This window comes from Panthera onca, chromosome B1, assembly GCF_046562875.1.
Source record: "Panthera onca isolate mPanOnc1 chromosome B1, mPanOnc1 haplotype 2, whole genome shotgun sequence".
Taxonomy (NCBI): Eukaryota; Metazoa; Chordata; class Mammalia; order Carnivora; family Felidae; genus Panthera; species Panthera onca.
The window spans coordinates 90447178-90468290 of NC_138342.1; the positions used below are offsets into that span (position 1 = coordinate 90447178).

At 45.6% G+C, this 21113-nt stretch overlaps 2 protein-coding genes across 6 annotated transcripts in view; one reads left to right on the forward strand and one right to left on the reverse strand.

Annotated features, from left to right (window-relative positions):
- Positions 1-2384, reverse strand: part of LEF1 (lymphoid enhancer binding factor 1) — a 127121-nt gene extending 124737 nt beyond the window's left edge. For 2 of the 5 annotated variants that reach the window (XM_060654468.3, XM_060654469.3), the window contains exon 1: positions 623-2381. In XM_060654468.3, the coding sequence (XP_060510451.1) occupies positions 623-838 (216 nt within the window). In that variant the 5' untranslated portion in view covers positions 839-2381. Of the gene's footprint in view, positions 1-622 lie in introns of all 5 variants that reach the window. The other 3 variants (XM_060654470.3, XM_060654471.3, XM_060654472.3) reach the window with 3 other exon arrangements.
- Positions 2385-5185: 2801 nt separating this feature from the next.
- LOC144616152 (uncharacterized) overlaps positions 5186-21113 on the forward strand; it is a 41586-nt gene continuing 25658 nt past the window's right edge. Inside the window, exons 1-3 of the mRNA XM_078445826.2 lie at positions 5186-5261; positions 5667-6228; positions 6580-6680. Of these exons, the coding sequence (XP_078301952.2) occupies positions 5186-5261; positions 5667-6228; positions 6580-6680 (739 nt within the window). The remainder of the gene's footprint in view (positions 5262-5666; positions 6229-6579; positions 6681-21113) is intronic.

Below are 21113 nucleotides of genomic sequence, written 5' to 3' on the forward strand. Positions count from 1 at the left end.
GGGACTCCGGCAGCCGCAGAAACCCCGGCGCGCGCCCCCTGGGCCGGCCGGCTCCACGCGAGCCCCGCTTCGCGGCGGTTGGGACCGCCCCGCCTGTCCTCGGCGCACGCCCGCCTCCCCTTCCTTTCTGACAGCGGCTCTGCTCGTCTCTACCTAAGCCTTTGGTGGTTTAACGCACTTTTGCAGACATCTACCGAGAGAGATAGCGGGTGCACTTTATTTTCCGTCCTACGGAAGAACTTCTCAGCGTTGTTCAGACATCCTCGCTTTAATGCATCGCACCCTCGCAACCCCACTAAAAAGTCCGCACGCAAGACGTTAGGGGTTAAGGGCAGCTTCTGCTGCCCACAAACCAACAATTCAGTCATCGAACCTCAGAACTGACCCACTTGGAGTAACCTTCGCTGCACTTCTCCACCTCCCACCGACACCCACACCCCCACACACGAAGAATGTTGGCCGGGAGGCCCATCCACCCCCCCCCCCCTCCCAAGCCCCCACTCCAGCAAACGGAGGACCTACTCGGGACCCATCAGTCGACGCTCCCACAATCTCCGTCCCTCCTCTAATTTTCCCCGGGACCCGCCACGCCTCTCGGACCTTAGGGCAGCGGCCCGCTCACCTCGTGTCCGTTGCTGGCCGGGATGATTTCAGACTCATTAACCAAGGAGGACTTGATGTCGGCTAAGTCGCCTTCCTCTTCGGGGTGACTGATCTCGGCGAAGATTTTCTCCTTCTGAGGATCGCCCTCATCCTTGAAGGGGATCATCTCGTCGGTGGCGCAGAGTTCCGGGTCTCCCCCGCCGCCGCCGCCGCCGGCCCCGGAGAGTTGGGGCATCCCGACCACTCGGTAATCTCCGCTCCGCTGGAGGAGCACCCGAGGCGACAGCAGGAAAGACAGGGGATCAACGAAAGAGGAAGGAGAAAAAGGAGATCTGGAAGGATGCGTGAGGGCGAAGAGCGGGCGGAAATGGGGCCGGCAGCCCGCGGCCGGAGCAGCTGCGGCGGTGCCCGAGCCCCGGCGGCCGCCCGCGCCTTCCCGCTCCGCGGAGACCGGCGCCTGCGCCCGCCCTCGAGGCCGAAGGGCACGGGGCTGCTTAAGGCCGCTACAGCCGGCGCCTCTGGGGGCGTCTGCGCTGCGTGGCGCGTGCTAGGCTAGGCTGCCCCGGGGGCCACCCCACGCCCCCAGCGTCTCCAGGGTCTGCGCGCGGAGGACGCGGGTTCCGGTGGAAGCACGACTCTCCCAAGTGCAGAGGAGGGTCCGTCGGCGCGTCTCTACGCAAACCTCTCCACCCTAGCTTCCCCGGTTGCCAATTTGGGAGTTTGTTTTCCGAGAAAGGAGGCAAGCTGGGCAAAAAGACTCCGTTTGCCTCAGCAGAGAAGGTACAAGGAGAATCAGAAGATAACGAAAAGTCCACTTCCTGGAGGATAAAAAAAATTAAAGAGCCACCCGGTTTGGAGATGTCCGTTTTAGAGCTTCTTATTTCCTTCCCTTTCGCTTCGGTTTTCCTTCTCCAGGCGCATTTAATCTGCTGGAGGAGGAGGAGGAAGGAGGAGGAGGAGGGGGAGGAGGAGGAGGTGGTGGAGGGGGAGGAGGAGAGAAGAGAAAGAGAAGAAGTTTGCCAAGAATAAAGTTTGTGCGGGCGAGCGCTGGGAGTCGGCAGTGGAGGGTACGGCGGGGTCTCGGGGATTCACAGCAGGGGCCTCGGACCCATATGCTTCTGCGTGGAGCTCGAGCCGACACACACACACACACAGCCCGACCCCTCTTTGTTCCCGGCTCGAGTTTCTCAGTCTGGCGCTCTCGCTCGCCGCTCTCCACGCCTCCGCCGGGCCGCTCTGTCAAAGCAAAGAGCTGCACCTTCGGGTTCGCCTGGCCGAAGGGGGGGGGGGGTGCCCTGAGCTTGGCCGCGTTCGAGGCTCCGGGTGCGTCCAGGCTCCTCGGACCGAGAGTGCTCAACCCGAGTCCCTCCTCCGCACCCTGCCCCGCAGGTGAGCGGCTGCGCCTCCCCACTGCTTCTCCTCCTCCCGCGCCTGGCTGGCGCTGAAAAGCTACCCACTTGCGTCGCTTCTCCTCCCCCTCCCCTCCCCCGCCTCCAGCTCTCCTCGGCCGCCCGCTGGGGGGGGGGGGGGGGGGAGAACGGCGAGAAGGAGGTGGTGATTGAGGACTTTTTTTTCTTTTCCCAGAGCCTGTAGGACGAGTCCTAGTGCTGTGTGTGTGTGTGTGTGTGTGTGTGTGTGTGTGTGTGTGTGCGCGCGCGCGCGTGCGCGCGCCTAGAGGAAAGAATCAGGCAACTTGCTGAGAGAAGGAAGGACCCAGCGCTTCCTGTAACCCACGAAGAAGCACCTTTTGCCCGCGTGAAATTGACAAGAAATTCTGCTGGGAAGGTTTAACTTCAACATCTAAGTATCCCCTCTCTTGTCCCACACCCCCCCAACCCCGACCTTCCTCTGCAAGTCTCTCCCCCCACCCTCTTTCCCGCCTCCCTCTCTCTTCCTCCCTCCCTTTGGCAGGGCTACGAAGATGAAAGAGAAGCCGCCGCAGCTGTGATCGACACCACATTGATAGATGCTCTGACAGGGCGGATGAGGCGGGAATTGGGGACAGAGAGAAGGAAAAGGGGAAAATATAACAGACATTGCTCAACTAAGAGAACGGAAACAAGAAGGACAAGGAAGAGAGTTGTGGGTTTCCGAAAATATAATGTCAAAGGACAAGAGAACGCATGCTAGCAAAAATTAAATCTCCAGGCTTACCGAGAAAAATAGGACACAGAAGAAAAAAACTGAAGACTGGATCTTAATTACCGCCTTTTAAAACAAGATCTCTTTCAGTACATCCTCACCATGGGATGTACAGAGAAAGTTGTGCTAGGTTTCTCGTGGAATTTAGGAGATACACACCACAGTGTATGGGAACCAAATAGAGAATGAAAAAACAACCCAAGGAGGGAGAGAGAAGGCAAAAGGACCCAGGAGTGCGATGCCAGTAGAGGGAGGGAGGACCGGGCAGTCTCTGGCACCTCGGGCTGCGCACTCAAAGAGACTCTTGAAGATGCAAATCCGAATCCGACCTCAAAAATTCCCCAACCTCCACCATCTCTTTGATGCATTTTGTACAAGGACAGAACTTTTAAGGAGATGCTTTGTGAAAGTTACAGTATAAGTGAAGCTGAAGTTTGAAAACATGTTACATTTTGTTCCTTGGCTCTCAACCCCCCTCAGTTAAAAATCCAGGCAAAATTATTATACCCAATACACTAGCCATCTGTAAAACCTCAGAACAGTAAACAAGCAGGGAGAAATGTGTCTCCATCTACCTTAAATTGAAAATAAGGAAAACACTACAGAATCAGACGTTAGCTCTATTTTATAGGAAACAGTCATGCAAGGATCCCTCTTTTCCCCCGGGGGAAAATTGCAAGCTGCTGGACATTGTATAAGTAAAGACCTTAACAGTGCTCAAAATGAGCACTTAAAACTTTGCCTACTGCTAACTACTTCCTAGGGATGGGAATTTACTAGGAAGCAATTTTTAAAAACTATCATTTAAAGGGTTCAGTTGGTCACATACAGCACTGTCAGTTGTCACACATATTCTATCTGCAGGGATTGGAGCAAAATTAAGGGGCTGGTGATGGGAGCCAGGAAGAGTAAAGCATTAAATACACTTTAAATGCTGACAATGCAAAGCCTTAGAGAAGAAAAACAAAAAGAATATTCTGCTGTTAAAATGTGTCTGTAAGATAATACTGAAAAGATTGGCAAGAAACCCATTTTTTAAATTGGTGGCAGTAGTGAACTTGTCTTGAAGTTATGCATCAATGTGAGTGCAAAGTACTAGGGCTGTAAACATGTAGCTATGACATTAATACCCTCTGTTCTAAAAGAAATATGGGAAAGCAAAGTCAAAAGTTCTCCCACAAATGTGCCAATTTGGCTGATAGGAAAAGAACTGGGAAATGCAAGTTTCACTAAAGTAGCCAGAGTAGAGGTTCCTTTGCATCAAAATGTTGAGGAGGGGCGGGGCGGGGAGGGGGGGTTGGGCAGCACACAGAATGGCCAGAGGATATTTTCTGGAAGCCAAAAAGATATTAAGTGGCAACTCCTACATCTCCCTGTTTAAGTGTTACAACTAATTCGAATCCCATTTTCTCCTTCATGTTAATTATCTGGACTCCCGGAGTCATTTGGAGATCCCGTTCAGGTGTCCTGGGGATTAGAAGCTCGAGAAGATGGGGATTTGGGGAATAATAACTTGTGGGAACTGTTTACTTGAAGGGCCGAGGGTAGGTGGCTGTGTTTGGTACTTTTCGGTAACCCTCTCCTATGGAAACATTGTTTCTAACGAAATCACCGAGCGCTTTGCTCTGTTTATGTGGCTGTTTGTCCTCCCCGAGGCGTGCGGGTGTTGACTGTCCCTAGCGTTGTTGCTAATCTTGAGACGGGCTGTACTTAAAGGGGGCTTTACCAGAAAACATTCACCCAAGTATATTTGAAGGTTTGTCTGAGAAGGAGGTTGACATCTCCACGTGAAGTCTGTCTCTCCTGGGGCGGGTGGATGGGGGTTGGAAAGCAGGGGCACTCAGGAGGGGTGCAGTAACCCCGGCAAGAAGTTCCTTCTCCTCTAACAGGTTCGGTGATGTTGCAGGCAAAGGCATTTCTGTCGCCGGGAGGTCTTTTCTAATTCGTGTGGGGGCTGCTATTACATATGCAAGCCGCCGCTTTGGGTGCACAGTCCGGGATGTGGTGGGTGCGGCGCGGGAGAAACACCGCCGCCCGCCGCCCCCTTCCCTCGGATGTAGAGGCGGGTTGTTCGTGTGAACTCGAGCGAACGACTAGAGGTTGGCTGTTGCAGGTTCACTCCTTCAGGATGTGGGTTTCAGGGGGCGTTTTGATGTGATTTAATTCCGACCGTGAAACAATTGCTAGGGGCTGGCTGTATTGCTGTTGGTTTTTCCCCTCTTGGTGGCTTTGGTTGGTTTGGGTTTAGTTTGGGAGCGAACAGTGACTTGTTTTATATCAACACTTCCCTCGGTGCCGGGCGCCGTCGCCGGCGCTGCGCGTGGGGGACGAGGCGCCCACCCGGGGCCGGAACCGAGGAGAGGGGGGAGCGGAGACGGGCCTCGCAGTCCGCAGGGTAAACGCGGCCCAGGCCCCCGCGGGTGCAGACAGGGGAGCTAGAATGACCCCCACTCCCACCAGAGACCCCTCCCCCCTGGCGATTTTGCTGCCAAGTCGACTCAGCTACAGACACTCAAGTGAGTCCTTAATTACAGGGAGGAGAGAAAAAGCGCGGTGCCCTTCAGAGCCCTCTCCGCCCCCTCGGTCCTAACCCCCCACCCAGACTCCGGGTCTTCCCCTTTGTGTGGCCTGGAGTCTCTCCCAGCTACAACTTTGGTGGGATCCCAAAGGAAGGAGGTGGCGGGGGCCTACGGAAGAGGATGCTCGAGGGGAGAGCAAGGACGGAGAAGAAGTAGAAAACGAAAACTGTGATTCCAGGGACGGACGGAACTCTGACACCCTCGATTCCCCACCCTAGCTTCGCCAGAAGACTAAAGCTGTGGGCACCTTCAGTTTAACGGACTTGGCGGGGGCGGGGGGCGCGAGGTAAATGGCAGTTTGCATCCCAGGGGTTCTTCCGCCTCTTCTGGTCTCCTCCTCAGACCGACAAACCCAGCCCCCTACCCGCCGGGTAACAACTCCTGGGACCGTGAAAGAGTCGTTCCCAAATTCGGGGCCAAATTCGGGACGTCGGGGTGGCAGCCGCGCCCCCGCACAGCCTCGTGGGGCCCGCCCACGGAACACCCCGCGGCCGCCCGCGCGTCCAGCTCTCCGGTGCCTTCTCCCGCGCTCGTGCGGGTGCGGGCCGAGCTCGGCGTCCGCAGCTCGCTGGATGGGGGGCCGAGGCGCGCCGGTGCAGAGGGCCGGGTCGTGCCGAGGCCACATCCCATCCTCCTGTGTGGGACCAGCCGGCCCTCTGCCACCCGAGAAGCGAGGGCTCACATCCCGGGGCCGTCCGGAGCGAGAGGAGTCAAGCTGGGGTGATCGCGGACAGGAACGAGGGGACGAGGAGCAGAATGGGCCTGAAAGAGCCCCGCCACGCGCCCTCGCGGGGGGGCTCCGCAATGCGAACCCCTGTCAACCGCCGCAGGGACGGGGGCTCCGGCGCAGAGGCACCGGCCGTACGTCTGGAAGGGGGAATCCCCAGTACGGAGTGGCATGGATGTGCGTGCTGGGATAAATGTGCAGAGGCCACAGGACGGCTCGCCTAGTGGGCTTGGCGTAAAATGCTTTTCTCTCCGGTCTGAAAACTTTTCTCAGGCGCCTTAACTTGGCGTGGGGACCGGCCTCCGGCAGCGGCGGCCCGCCCCTTGGGCCCCTCCCCTCCACAGCTGGTCCCCTCCGCCCGCTCGAGCCGGGGACGCGCGCGGGACACCAGCGCGGAGAGGCCGCCTCGCGCGCGCGAGCCGCGCCTTATATCCGCGGAGGGCGGTGCCTGCGCAAGGCCCGGCTCGGCGGCAAGGCCTTTGAAGTCGTGGCGGCTGCCGCTTTCATCCTTTCTTTTTTCCCTTGCAGGCCCCTTTGTGTGACTAAATTTGGCAAGAGTATGGATCCGAGCCAGTCTTTCCACGTGTGCTCCCAGCTCCCAGCTGAGAAGGCCAAGGGTTCTCTTCCGGGTAAGGAGACAGGGAGAAAGATCAAAGAGTTTGGGGAGCTGGATCTGAAATGTGAATTGAAAATAAAAATCAAGCCTGGACACATTCCAGTTTCTAAAGCAAAACCAACCCTCAGCAGAGGCCGTCTCGCTATGACTCCCCTTCTCCCTCCACTCCTTTTTACTCTTCTCTCCCTTTCTTTCCCCGCAACCGTTCTTGAGCACATGGAATAAAATAAAGAGGACATAGGAAAACATTTAGTTCCTCCAGATTTTGTCTTGCAGTAATTTTTATTAGGGAAAATATCTTGTTCATAATTACTGTTATGTGAAGCCGAATTTCTTGAGCCATAAATATTGTCTTATTGCAGTATGCTTCACACTTTCTTCTGTGGCTACATTGGGAAGAGAACGTTGACAACACCTGTGTACATGTTCGTCGTGCATGGTGCTTCTTTTGCTACACACGATATGATGCACTACATAGTTTTTTCCCCACAGAAGTGAGATCCTGCAAAAACAATGCTAATATTTTTTTTTATCAGAGCACTATCTATCTGGGGTCTATGGTTTGAAATCCTCCTGTTGACAGACTTCTGAAATCTTTTCCTACAGGCCACTAGCTAGAAAGTTTGTCTTTATAGTTTAAAAAAAACCACAAGGCTCCTTTTGGAATACACTACTTGAGCAGTATTCTGTTGTTTTAGAAGCAACGCAATATGAAGAGACTGCTTTGAAATAGTGTAATGCGGGGTTGGAAATCCTGGTTCCGTGGTGGGCACCACTGCTGTCATGCCATGCTGTGCTGACCTCAAGCAAGCCATTTCCGGTCTTTCTTTCTGCAGAATGGGTGTAATAATGGCCTACTTGACAAGATTGTTGTAAGAATTCAGTGAGGTAATGCATGTGAAAGTAGGAAGCAAAGATGATTCTTCAGGAGACCTGTAAGTTGCAACACGAAAACGTCTAAGGCACTAGGAGTCTCTACCACAGGAGTAAATGGGGATGGTCTCACACTTGCTCATGTACTGCTGTGGCCATCTCCATATCTGCAAGTTGTGTTACAAAGGCACCAAAATCATCGTAGCATTTGTTACCCCTGGAAGTGTGATGAGAGAAAAAACATTGCAGGGAGAGAGAGAATGTGATTTACCTCTGCCTCATGCTTGTGATGGGTTCCTAATGGATAGATAAGTGGATGTAGACAAATGATACTGGGAATAGAATATTATTTTGGGAGGCATTTGACACAGCTCATAATAACTCTGAGACCTTAGTAGTATGATGGGTCTATGAAAGGGTTAACATGTAGCACGTATAGATAAAACACTCAAAACAACAACATTAAGAAAGCAGAGGGGAGTGACTAGAAAGGTGTGTAAGAGATGTTTCTTGGGACTGAGTAAATCCCATCAGAATTTACATTTCAGCATAGAATGTGATTACATAGCTCAGACTGAGGCATCTTAAGTTTACAAGGCAATAAAGGTTATGGCTAGAGCTGGGTGTGTAGCACTGAGGGCATTTAGCTGAGTGTGCTTCATTTGTGATCTTCCCTAACTTAAGATAGCCCCTCCGATGGAATCATTTCCTGGGCTCCACCTCCCAGTATAAGCTTTCCAGTGAGACCTGTGTACAGAGTGATGAAAGCAGGAGTAAGGGGGTGGTTTCCAGTGTTCTGGTTCTAGTCTCCTACTGTGGCCCAAGGCTGCCCAGGTACCAGTCCTCCTGAGATACTCTATCTCTTTGGGCTGCCTCCTGCTAGTAGCAACACTCAGATCTTGCAAATGGTGTTGAAGGAGCTCTATAGCAACAGGGGTGGGAGGGTGGGGGGTACTTATGTTCTTCCTTTCACCCTTAATGGATGCAGCCATTTTGAAATTTATTTTTGGCTGGAAAAAGAACGTGGACCAAGGCACTGAGGATTTTATCTTGTTTTGGGGGGCAATGGGGAGGCCCTGAAAATACTTAAGGAAAACCTGGGGCCCTCTGTTGAGGAAAATAAACTCTCTGAATGGGGAGGCATGGTTAAAGGATTTTCTTATTTTTATAAATCTGTTTCCTCAGTGGATATGGTAATGAGGTGTTTCTTGAATCGAGGTAAATGCACCTCTTAAGATGGGTGGCCTCTGTAGTCTTTTCAGGCCTCCTGGGCTGTAGGAAGCAGGGCCCTGGGCTCTGTCAGCATTGAGCCAGAGTCTAATCCCTGGTCTGAGGCGAGAAGCCAAAGCCACAGCCTTCTTGCCTGAAGGCAAGGGCAGTACCAACAGAGCCATATGGAGATTAATGAAGAACAAGGTCATTAGTCTCATTGTTTATCCAGTTACTCACAGCACAGATTTGTGTAAATTTCAGCTACTGTGGTTGCAGTCTGTCTTTGATGTGTGTAATCTATACATTTTAGTGCCCCAGGAAAGTGCCTGACAGGAACTACATCTGATGCCCAGAAAACACATCTACACAGGCACAGTGAAGCATGTTGAACAATTTTCTAGTGAGTTCCGTCAAAGTAAATAAACCAACCTGGATGGTCAGGATGGTGCCTCCTTTTTATCATGATATAACTTTTAGGGGTCCTTGTGATTGATGTGTATTTGTTTCCACTTGAAATGGAGTACCTACTTAAAACCTTCATTTACCTCTCAGAGGAGAAGGGACTTGGCCTATATCACATTTGACCTTAGGGCATCTGGGTAGCTCAGTCGGGTTAAATGTTTGGCTTCAGTTCAGGTCATGATCTCATGGTTCATGAGTTCAAGCCCCACATCAGGCTCTGTGCTGATCGCTTGGAGCCTGGAGCCTGCTTCTGATTCTCTGTCTCCCTCTCTCTCTCTGCCCCTCCCCTGCTCATTCTCTCTCTCTCTCTCTCTCTAAGAATAAATAAACATTAACAAAATTAACAAAATCATTTGACCTTGAGGATACTTTCTTTTTTAAAGTACTTCTGTCCATAAAAACAGACTCACTGAGTGGAGTTATCCAGGCTAATATATACATTTATCCAGAACACAGCTTCTAGTTTTTTAACTCTGTCTTGGGTGTGCAGCTATGCTTAAACTGAGAATTAACAATTATTGGAGTAATTCAGAAGGTAGGCTGAGCCAATGCAAATAGTTTAGGCTACAAAATTGTCATCTGGCTCAACTGAACACTTTTCTCTGGCAGAAATAAAGCTAATTTGCCTGATCTGAATTTGACTTTTAAAGGTCCTCTGATCCCCTCTGCCAATTACAGATCTCAAGCCCACTTCCCTTAGGTTAACTTGGCAGAAAGCAAGGGACAGAGATAAATTACTATGCTATGAAGTTAGACAATGATTTTTGACTGCCAGTTCAGATAACTGCACACAATCCCAAATATATTTTGAAGCTTGAATGATCCAGATATTTGACCTTTGCTGTTCAAATTCTCTGAATAATTTTTAGATTATTTTCCTTTGTATTTCAGGAACAGCAAATCTCCAGTGGCTGAGGCAAACAGACCTCTTACAATCTCTCTTGCACTCCTTCAGTAGCCTCCAGCTGGTTTCCGGCTTCCCCTCTTGCTGTGTTCCATGCATGCCCTACAACAGTCCATGCATCAGAGAGCAAAGTCATCCTTGAACAGTTCCTAGTGTGTGGAGGAAGCTTCCAAGTTGCCATCAACGCACTCCTGACTTCCTCTCCTATTCCTTGTTCACTGCTCTCCAGTACCCGGCTCTCTGTGCAGTTCCTCCAGTGTGTAAAGTGCACGTGCATGCACGTGCACTGTCTTTTATTTGCTGTTGACTCTGCCCAGAGACTCTCGGCCAGGTAGATATTTGCAGGACTCATTCTTCATGTTTCTGCTCAGATGACTACTCCTCACCTCCACTTCATCCCAATTCTGGGCACTATCTATTCTTTTACAGGCTTCATCTTTCTCCATCTATCACTTCCTGACATATTTTTTAGTATTTATTTATCCTTTACCTTCTTGTCCCACCGGAACGTGAGTTCCATGAGGGTATTTGTTTTCTGATATTCCCACTGCCTACAATAGCTCTTGGTACACAGAAAATATACTAGAAACGTGTTGTGTGCTAAGTTAATACAGCTTTTGAACCCTCAGTTTCTTATCTGTAATGCTTCCATTATGGAAGATTATATATATTTGATATAAAATTACCTGGTATATAGTATAAACGCTGAGTAAGTGGTAGCTATAGTTGTGTAGATTAGCACTGCCAACAGAAATATAGTGCAAGTCCCATATATAATTTTAAGAAGCTGGAAAGAAAAAGATTAAGTTAAATTAAAATTTGCTTAATTTTATTTATCTTATAAAAAATTTCTGTTCTTCCTTTTTTTTTTTTTTAATGTTTGTTTCTGAGAGAAAGAGAGAGTGCAAGCAGGGGAGGGGCAGAGAGAGAGAGAGAGAGACACAGAATGTGAAGCAGGCTCCAGGCTCTGAGCTGTCAGCAGAACACGATGTGGGGCTCGAACCCACAAACCATGGGATCATGACCTGAGCTGAAGTTGGATGTTAACTGACTGAGCCACCCAGGTACCCCCCCCAAAAAAAAATTTTTTTTTTTCATATTAGAGAGAGAATGTGTGTGCATGGTGTGTACACTTAAGGAGGGGAGGGGCAGAGGGGGAGAGAAACAAAGACAGAGAGAGACAGAGAGGGAGAATCTTAAACAAGCCCCACACTTAGCATGGAGCCTGACGTGAGCCAATCCCGTGACCCTGGAATCATGACTGAGCCAACCAGGTGTCCCAAATTAATTTTAATAATGTATTTTATTTAACTCAAATATCCAAAATGCTGCCATTAAAAAAAATTTTTTTTAATGTTTATTTATTTTTGAGGGAGAGAAAGAGAGCACACTAGCATGAGGAGTGGAGAGAGAGGGAGACACAGAATCCGAAGCAGGCCCCAGGCTCCCAGCTGTCAGCACAGAGCCCCACACGGGGCTGGAACTCATGAACTGTGAGATCATGACCTGAGCCGAAGGCAGACACTCAACCCACTGAGCCACCCAGACGCCCCTAAAATATTACCATTTTAACACGTAATCATTTTAAACACTTACTGATGAAAGATTTTACGTTCTCTATTTCATATTAACTTTTTGAAATTTGGTGTATTGTTTGCCCACAGCACTCTCAGTTCAGACCAACGACATTTTGAGGGCTCAGCAACACACATGGCTAGAGGCTACTGTATCAGGCAGTTTTGCTGTATTCGGTCAACTCTTTAATGACAAGTGTGTGTCTGATTCATCTTGGTAGCCCCCTTGCTACAGTAATACCTTGCACATGCACACTTCCCTTAAAACAGTAGACGATGAAAGATGTGTCAAAGAATATTACATATCAAGTAATATTATTACAATGTATTGTTATATACTATTTTTCATGGCAAATACAGATTTTCAACTTTATTGGAGAGTGAAATAAGTCTGAACTACTTTGAGATTATAATCCTCACTTTAAATGCATTATAATAGTGCTTTGCACGTAATAGGAGCTCAGTAAATAGTTGTGGTTCAAGTATGTGGTTGAATTATTTCTTTGAGTATGTTTTCACATTCTAAATAGTGGATTCACCAGTGCGCTTTAGAAAATATGTAGGTTGAAGCGTTTCTTCTTGAATGACTTTCCCCTCCCTGGCCAAACTGCTAAGCTCGAAGTTCCCTACAGGTCATCTAGGATCAGAGGTTTCTCAGGAAATAGGTAGTATGGAGAGCTCTGGCTCCCACCCCAGATTTCATTTTCAGCTATACTTCTAAACTACTTTTTGGTCACACATGGGCCAGGTAGTAAATCTCTGTCTTCTGCCTGGAGTTTTCAACCAAAATACTTTAATAAGGCATTAGTCTTAGGCTTAGGCAGACGCTTTATAGTTGCAAAATTGTTTCACCCATTTCAGACATTTAAACCTTGATGCAATAAAGAAAGTAAAATGAAATTATTTTGCCAGCAAGAAGATCACTAAAAATATATTCAAGATACTGTCATTGAGATGTTCATAGAGGCGAAAGGTCTGGTTGTTTGAACTAGGGGATTTGTTAAATACATTCTAAAAAGCCATACGGTGGAGGCTATGCGGATACGAAAATGGTGCCATATTTTTATTCGCTTGAAGAAAAGATATTGGTATTATGTTAAGTGGAAAAAGCAGATTATGAAAGAACAAGTACAATCCTGGCTCATTAAAAAAGAAAAAATCCCCTTCACGTTAGCATTTATTAGCACATAAGCTCTATGAGGGCAAGGGCACTGCCTTGTTTACTACAGTATACCCAGTACCTAGAACTTCTCCTGCTACAAACTGGGCACTTGGTCAATATCTATTCAATATCTCTAGGAGGATAGACACTAATATACTGACAGTAGTTTTCTCTGAATAGTGGAGACTTGGGTGGTGTTTAGTTTCATCTTTGTGCTTTTAAAAACATTTATATGCAATGAATCAAGATGAAGATTTTAAAAAGTTAAAATGTAATGTGATAAAAAAGATTTAGGGGCTCCTGGGTGGCTCAGTCGGTTGAGCCTCCGACTTTGGCTCAGGTCACGATCTCACGGTCTGTGAGTTTGAGCCCCACGTCAGGCTCTGTGCTGACAGCTCAGAGCCTGGAACCCGCTTTGCATCCTGTGTCTCCCTCTCTCTCTGCCCCTCCCCCGCTCATTCTCTCTCTCTCTCTCATTCTCTCTCTCTCTTTCAAAAATAAATTAAAAAAAAACGTTAAAAAAAGATTTAAAAAATAAAAGAGCTGATGCTAGGGAATTTCGACAATAAGAACAGCCATAATCTAAAGAAATAAATCACCAAGGAAAAGAGGATGAAGACATCAGTGGCAGTGTTGGAGCCACTGCATCAGAGCAGAAACGATTTCAGGACAAACTGAAATTGTGAGCATGCAGAAGTTAATACAGACGGGCTCTGACCATTTATAGCAATTTTTTAAAAAGGCTTTTTTTTTACTTTTAAGGCAAAATTTAAACAGTGAAATGCGAAGTTTCTAAGTGTACAATTAATTCAAGGATTTTTAAAAACATTTCACTACATGCGTTAACAGAATGAGTATCCCTTCCATGCACTAAAAGAGCACTGTACTGAATGCAGCTCGCAAGTACTTTGTAGAAACATCTTTATTACAAGTTTTGGTAAATACATACACCTGTGAAACAATCACTCCAATAAAATTACAGAATACTTCAGCTACTCTGGACATTCCCCTAGAGAATGAACTTATTTTGTTATTTGGGGTTTTAAAATATTTTTTTTTTAAGTTTATTTATTTTGAGAGAGAGAGTGAGCATACATACAGAAGGGGCAGAAAGAGAAGGAGAGAGAGAGAATCCCAAGCAGGATCTGCACTGTCAACACAGAGTTTGATGGGTGCTCCCAACTCACTAACTGTGAGATAATGACCTGAGTTGAAATCAGGTCGGTCAACCGACTGAACCACCCAGATGCCCTGAGAATTAACTTACTGGAAGTAACTTTTTAAGCTACATTTTTGGTGAAATGTCATGTGTTGTTAGATTGTTCTTTTCCTACTGGCTGCTTTGGATTAAAATACACCTTTCCAGAAAATATGTCAATAATGTACTTTATATAGGAAGGGCAGAAATGGAACTCATAGTATCAGGTTAGCTATTAAAATGCTGAATTGGAACACCAGCCAGGTAAATTCAGTGAAATACTGCAAATTGTTTTTCAGTGTAATAGATGAAATGATGTCTGTGGTCCCAACAAACCTCAGAAGAGGTCTTGGTTGCTCCAGACAGGGATTTTTGGGGGGAGGAGCCTTAGGGGGTAAACTGAGAAGGAAGTGATGGGGTGATTTCCAGAGACAGCTGCATCCCAGAGACTTGGGAACATGAGGATCTTTGGTGGCTGTAGAAACACAGGAGAGCACCATAGTGGATTTGTTCATGCCCCCAGTGCATGCCTCGTGAGCTCAGCATTCCTCTGAGCTCTGTCTGATCTAGTCCACTGCATACACATACACTTGAACACAGCAAACAGGAGGGTCTTCTGGCTGCAGCACAAAATTGTGCTTAATGTGAAGAAGAAGAAGAAAAAAAAGTATTTCCTGGATTTCTCTTATGGGGAAGTGTTAACAAATACAGACGGGATGTAGTCTGATGTTTTTTCCCCTTATTGTGAAATAGTTGACGTTCTTGTCTTTTCTCTGTCTCTCTGTCTCTAACATGAAGATAAACCTGAACTTCCAGGAAGGGGAAAATTTAATTAACTTAAGTATGGGTTTCCAGAACAATCTGATCAGTAAGCAGGTCAGAACTGTCCAAAAGAGGACTGTGGAATGGATTGCAGGATGGTTCAGATCAGATGATTTCTTAGCCAAGTGTCAGAACTTCTTGGATTGCTATCCTGATAGTCCAGAAAGACATTGCATGCTGTGAGGAAAACAAAAACAGTAATGTGAAAACAACACTCCGAATTTACTCCAAGTATGGACCACAAAACACTCCCAAGCAGCTGTGTTGCTCCCTGAGACCTTTCATCTGTCCCCCTTTCTTCATGGACCCTGCAGCATGTGGGGTGTGAAATCACCTGATAAACTGTTTCCACTGGTGAGCTATGAGAATTTCATAGTTAGACCCCTGAAAATGAAGGGAATTAAGAACTGATAGGAAAGATGATTTGGTGCCCAAGGTGGTGAATTGGTCACTAGAAAGACTCACCTAGGTAAGAAACACCTTTGCATGGTGGCTATGTAGGTAAGAAATAATAAGTAAGCTGAAAAGTAAGATAATAAAAAAGATTCATTTCCATGAGAAGGCCAGGTGGACAGAGAGCAGTAATCAAAGTTAAATTATGATCTGAGAAAAAGGAGCAGGAGAGGAAGTTTACTTAATGACTAAATATTTTCTTTTGTCTCTCCCCTTCGCTTGTAAACCAAGGTGGTATTTATTTGTTTGCTTGTTTTCCAGGCAAGAACCAATGCTTTATAATTAATTATATTCATAAGTCCAACAATAGTAACAGCAAAAATGATTTTCAAATGATAATCATTGTCATTGTATCTGGGTTTTTTTATTACTAAAAGAAAAAAATGTTGAAAATCAAATGGACATTGTACATTAGGTACTGTGAGTATTCCACTTTCTATGGTTGATTAAAAAAACCTATTCTGTTTCACGTAATGCTTCAAGTAAATTATATTTTCTGCCTCTCACATTCAAATACAAGACTGTTATCTTAGGGTTCCTTCCCAGCACTATGGAAGAAATATTTAATGGAAATAACTCTATTTTAGCTGTACTGTCTCTTTTCTGTTCCCTTTTTACTGAAGGGGGAAAAAAGGAGAAGAAAAAGAAATAAAACAACAATAATTATATTTCTAGCCTAAGACTATGATCCTTTGAATAAAACCGCCCTCACTTTTGGTTATGCAGGAAGGGTAAGTGATCTCCTATTTTCTCATAGTTTCTTCTGGTCTTAGTAAAGATGAAAGAGGAATTTACAATCAAATAAAAATGATACTGCAGACATTACAACTAATTTATACAGTTAAAAACTCAGGATTGTATTCAGATCAACATGACACAGAATTTAATTTAAAAGGAAAGGGGGCAACTTCTCTTTTCTTTTTATTTTGGCAACTCAATTCACATTGTACATGAGTCAATAATTATGTTCTCACTGAGAACACTGATGAATATGACTTTGTGTTCATTATGTTGATAACTGAATTTAAATGGAACCAACTCCATCATCAGGTTGGAGATAATTCAGAAGTACTGCTTTCTTCGCTTTTTCTTCTACTATCTCCTTTTTTCTATCTTCCAGATCATTGGTGCCTCATCAGAGGGAAAAGAGAGAAGGAAAAACTTACCGACTTATGTATTACAAGTCACTACAGAAATTACATATGCAAAATTTTCATGATCTATTCTACACATATTATAGTTTATAAGCCAATATTTTGTTCAGGGAAAAAGTAAAGCATAAATTAAACCAATCATTAAATATCTTAGGCGAAAGAGAAAAGAAGCTGTTGTGTTGGGTATTTTGGGGGAGGGGGGAGTTATGGTGTTTTTTTTGTTTGTTTTTTTCTTTTGCCTGAATTAATCAGTTAATCAATTGAACAGAACTAATATTCAATTATATGTTATTTTGTCGGGGAAAAAAATCAGATATTTCTTTAGGTTCCAAACAATGCAAATATTACCACACAAAGAAGGTAGAAGATATAAATACAATCCTCTTCTCTCATTCTTTCTTGAACACACTCCAGACATGATTTTAGTCTCAGCTCTCCACCAAAATTGCTAAATCTGACGGTCAATTTTCAGTCTCTTTGTTGGACCCATGGTCAGTATTTGTCACAGTTCATCACTCTTTCTCCAAACGCTTTCTTCACTTGCTTCCAGGATGTCATCAGCTTCTGGTTCTTTCCTGGTCTCCTGGGCCACCCCTCAGTCACTTTTGCTTGTTCCCCATCTTGTCCCTGACTTGTAGTTGGTGGAGTGCTCCTTTGACTCAGACTCTCAGCCCCTCCTTTCTGTCTATTCATTGAGGACCTCATCCAGTCTCATGCCCTTACATACAATGTAGATGCTAACAACGCCCAGAATTAAATCTCTCCCGTAGACCGAGCCCCTGACTCACAGACTTGCATATCCAACTGCTTACAGACCTCTCCATTTGGATGTCTGCTAGTTATAACATATTCAACATCTAGCTTCTGATCTTCTCCCAAGTCTACTCCTCCGTAGTGTCCTCTATCTCAGGAAATGGCAGGTCTACTTTTATGCCACTCAGGCTAAAACCTCAGAGCCATCATTAACCCTTCTCTTTTCTCTGACTCCCTGCATCTAATCTAGCTACAAATCCTTTACCTGTAAAATATAACCAGAGCCAACTACTCACCAACCCAGTTCAAGCTGCTATCATCTTTCATCTGGATTTTAACAATAGCTTCCTAAATGAGCCCCTTGTTTCTGCCTTTGTCACACTTGCCTACTATCTGCGAAGCTGCCAAAGTGATCCCCTTAAACCTCAGTCAGTTCAGATCTTTCTTCTGCTCAGCGTGCTCCGGTAGCTTACCATTCGTAACGGCCTACAAGACCCTATATGATCTACACCCACCTTGGACTTTCCTTGCTGTTTCTGCCCCAGGATCTTTACACAAGCTATTTCCTCTCTAATATTCTTCCTCTAGATCTTTGGATGGCTTACTCTCTCACCTTCTCTGGGTCTTTCCAAATATCCCTTGTCAGTAAGGTCTTCTCTGATCACCCTACTTAAAATGATAACCTCCCCCTTCCCCTCCCCACCACAGACACTGGTAGTCCCTGTCCTCCTTTCCTGTGTTATTTGTAGCACTTATTGCCAGCTGACACCCTGTACCTATTATTTATTTATTTATTGGCTATCTTCCCCACTAGAATGTAGTTTCCTGAAGGGAAAGGATTTTTGTGTTTCTTTCACTGCTATATCTCAAGGCATCTATAACAATTTCTTATATGTAGAAAAAGTCCAATAAATATTTCTTGAATGAAAGAATATCTTAAAAAATATCTACGCACAGCTTGGTAGCACATGGTACCTGTATACTTTATCTATTATAATAGCTGTGAGCTATGGATGGGTGAATTGTTTGGTATTTGTAAAAAAAAAACAAAAAAAACAAAAAAAAACATATTTTATCATTTATTTATTTTATTTTATTTTTAAAATTATTTTTATTTGTTTTTAAAGTTTATTTATTTTGAGAGAGAGAGAGAAACAAATTTAGTAGGGAAGAGCAGAAACAGAAGGGGTGAGAGAGACTCACAAGCAGACTCTGTGCTATCAGCACAAAGCCAGATGCAGGGCTTGAACTCACCAACCGTGAAATCATGACCTGGGCCAAAACCAGGAGTCAGACACTTAACTGAGCCACTCAGGCACCCCAATAAACCATATTTTAAACGAAGCTATTTAAAATAGCTTCAGGGAAGCTATTACTTGGAAGAATTTGATGATTATTTTATAAGGTAAAATTCCTTTTTTAAAATGACCATTCATTCATTTGTCTATGTGGTCAATTTCATTCTAATGGCTTGCTTGCCTAGAGAAGAATCCTTTTTTTTCTTAAAGCTGTTCTTTGGTTTTTTTAATGTTTATTTATTTATTTTGAGAGAGAGAGAAAGCACACTCGTGCACACAGGTGCATGGAAGTGGGGGAGGGGCAGAGAGAGAGAGAGGGAAAGAGAGAATCCCAAGCAGGTTCCAGTCAATGCAGAACCCGTTGTGGGGCTCCATCTCACGAATTGTGAGATCGTGACCTGAGCTGAGATCAAGAGTGGGACGCTTAACTGCCTGAGCCACCCAACTCTGTTGGGCAAGCAGATATGATGAGGCTATTTTGAACTGACAGGAAGGAAGGTAAATTTAAATTTTAAGATATTTAAAAAGGTCTGTTTTTCAGTGGACTGGCTTGGGCTAGACTTTACCGTTCCTGTGCTGCTCCTGTCCAAACATTTCCCGGGGTGCTGGAGCCCTTGGTTGGTTATATGGAGGAAGATTTTTGAGTGATTGATAGGCTCAGAATAATTTCCCTTGACTCGAATAATGAGAAAGCTATTTCCTTTTCTATTCTCTTTCAATCTCAGTTTAGTATCTAGCAGCATCTGTGGGACCCCACCCATATCTCTTTACCTTTATCAAGTCAAGGCACTCCTGCCAGACTTGCAGTTGTAGCATTAGTATATTCTTTGGGTGAGGTCTTCTCTTTCCTCTGGGGTCTTCTTTGATGCCCACAAAGTAGCCCAGGATTGCTGGGGAGTTAAGGTCCCTGGGATCAGCCTTCAACAATGGTTGGTGTATAAATACCCCAGTTCCCTCATGCTTTGTGTGGGCTAATTCTGAGGTGTGTTCTGTGCGGGCTCCCAGAGTTTCCCCAGAGGGATTAACTTTCAGTTGCCCAGTGATTGCTGGCTTGATAACACAGCAAGTATTGGCTTCCTTCCCTTTTCTATCTCATTTCCCAACTCCCTTATTTGTATTCTAATGTTTCCTTCACCTTTTGAAGTGAACTACTTGCAACTGAGTTCTTTTTACAGGGTTTGCTTCTGGAGAAATCCAAACTAAAACAGTACTGGCAAGGCTTTAGCTACTCCTAGTGCCTACAGAGCTTCCTTTTGACCAGAGGGCTAGTTCAGGCCTCAGGCTAGAAACCTTGGGTTATTGAAAGCATCTTGCTAGACTTACTGGCAGTGGTTCTGTTTTCATTATACTTATTTTTCAGTTACCTTCCATTTACTGTGATAATGATTTTCCATTTACTATTATGATATAAATGTGTCCATTTTTTAAAAAATGTTTATTTATTTTTGAGAGAGAGAGAGTGAGCAAGTGCATGCACGTTAGGGAGGGGCAGAGAAGAAGAGGGAGACAGAGAATCTGAAACAGGCTTCACGCTGTCAGCACAGACTCCAATGTGGGGCTTGAACTCAGGAACCATGAGATCATGACCTGAGCCAAAGTCTAACGCTTAACCCACTGAGCCACCCAGGGGCCCCTAAATGGATCCATTTAAATTTAAAAGGGGAATTGGTTTAAATACAATGTTTATTAAATAATAGGATAGTGGCAAAGGGATTTGACAGAAGTCATGGACATAAATAGCTGAGGTTTGGGGGACATGTTGCTATGGTTCCTGAGCTAGCTTTGTGGGATTTTTGGGGGAACCAGAGAGTTTCCCACTATGCTTTCTGTGCACCTTCACAAAACAGCAAGCAGTCATAAATACCAGTAATGTTATTTTATGCTATATTCCCTATAAAGTTGGTACCTCCCGTTATGACTGTAAATGCTTGAACATACTAAATAAATTTGTTTCATTGATACAATTTTTAAACTTTTTAAAAGTTTGTTTATTTTGAGAGAGAGAGAGAGAGAGGAGAGCATGTGCATGAGTGGGGGAGGGGCAGAGAGCGAGGAGAGAGAGAATCCCAACCAGGCTGTATGTTGTCAGTGAGGAGCCTGATGCTGGGCTCAAACTCAAGAACTGTGAGATCATAACCTTAGCCGAAACCAAGACTTGGATGCTTAACCAATTGAGCGCCCAAGACACCTCTCATTTATATAATTTTTAAATGTTTCCTTTTCAAATATTGTACCTTCTTCTTCCTCCCTTGACCGCTCATCTCTTTTCTAGGAACAGAAGGAAGTAACAATCACCCATAATCTCAACACCCAGAAGTAAGTACTGTTGACATTGTGTTATATTTCCTTCCTGTCCTTTTCTTTTTTTTTTTTTTTTTAAATTTTTTTTTTTTCAACGTTTTTTATTTATTTTTGGGACAGAGAGAGACAGAGCATGAACGGGGGAGGGGCAGAGAGAGAGGGAGACACAGAATCGGAAACAGGCTCCAAGCCATCAGCCCAGAGCCTGACGCGGGGCTCGAACTCACGGACCGCGAGATCGTGACCTGGCTGAAGTCAGACGCTTAACCGACTGCGCCAC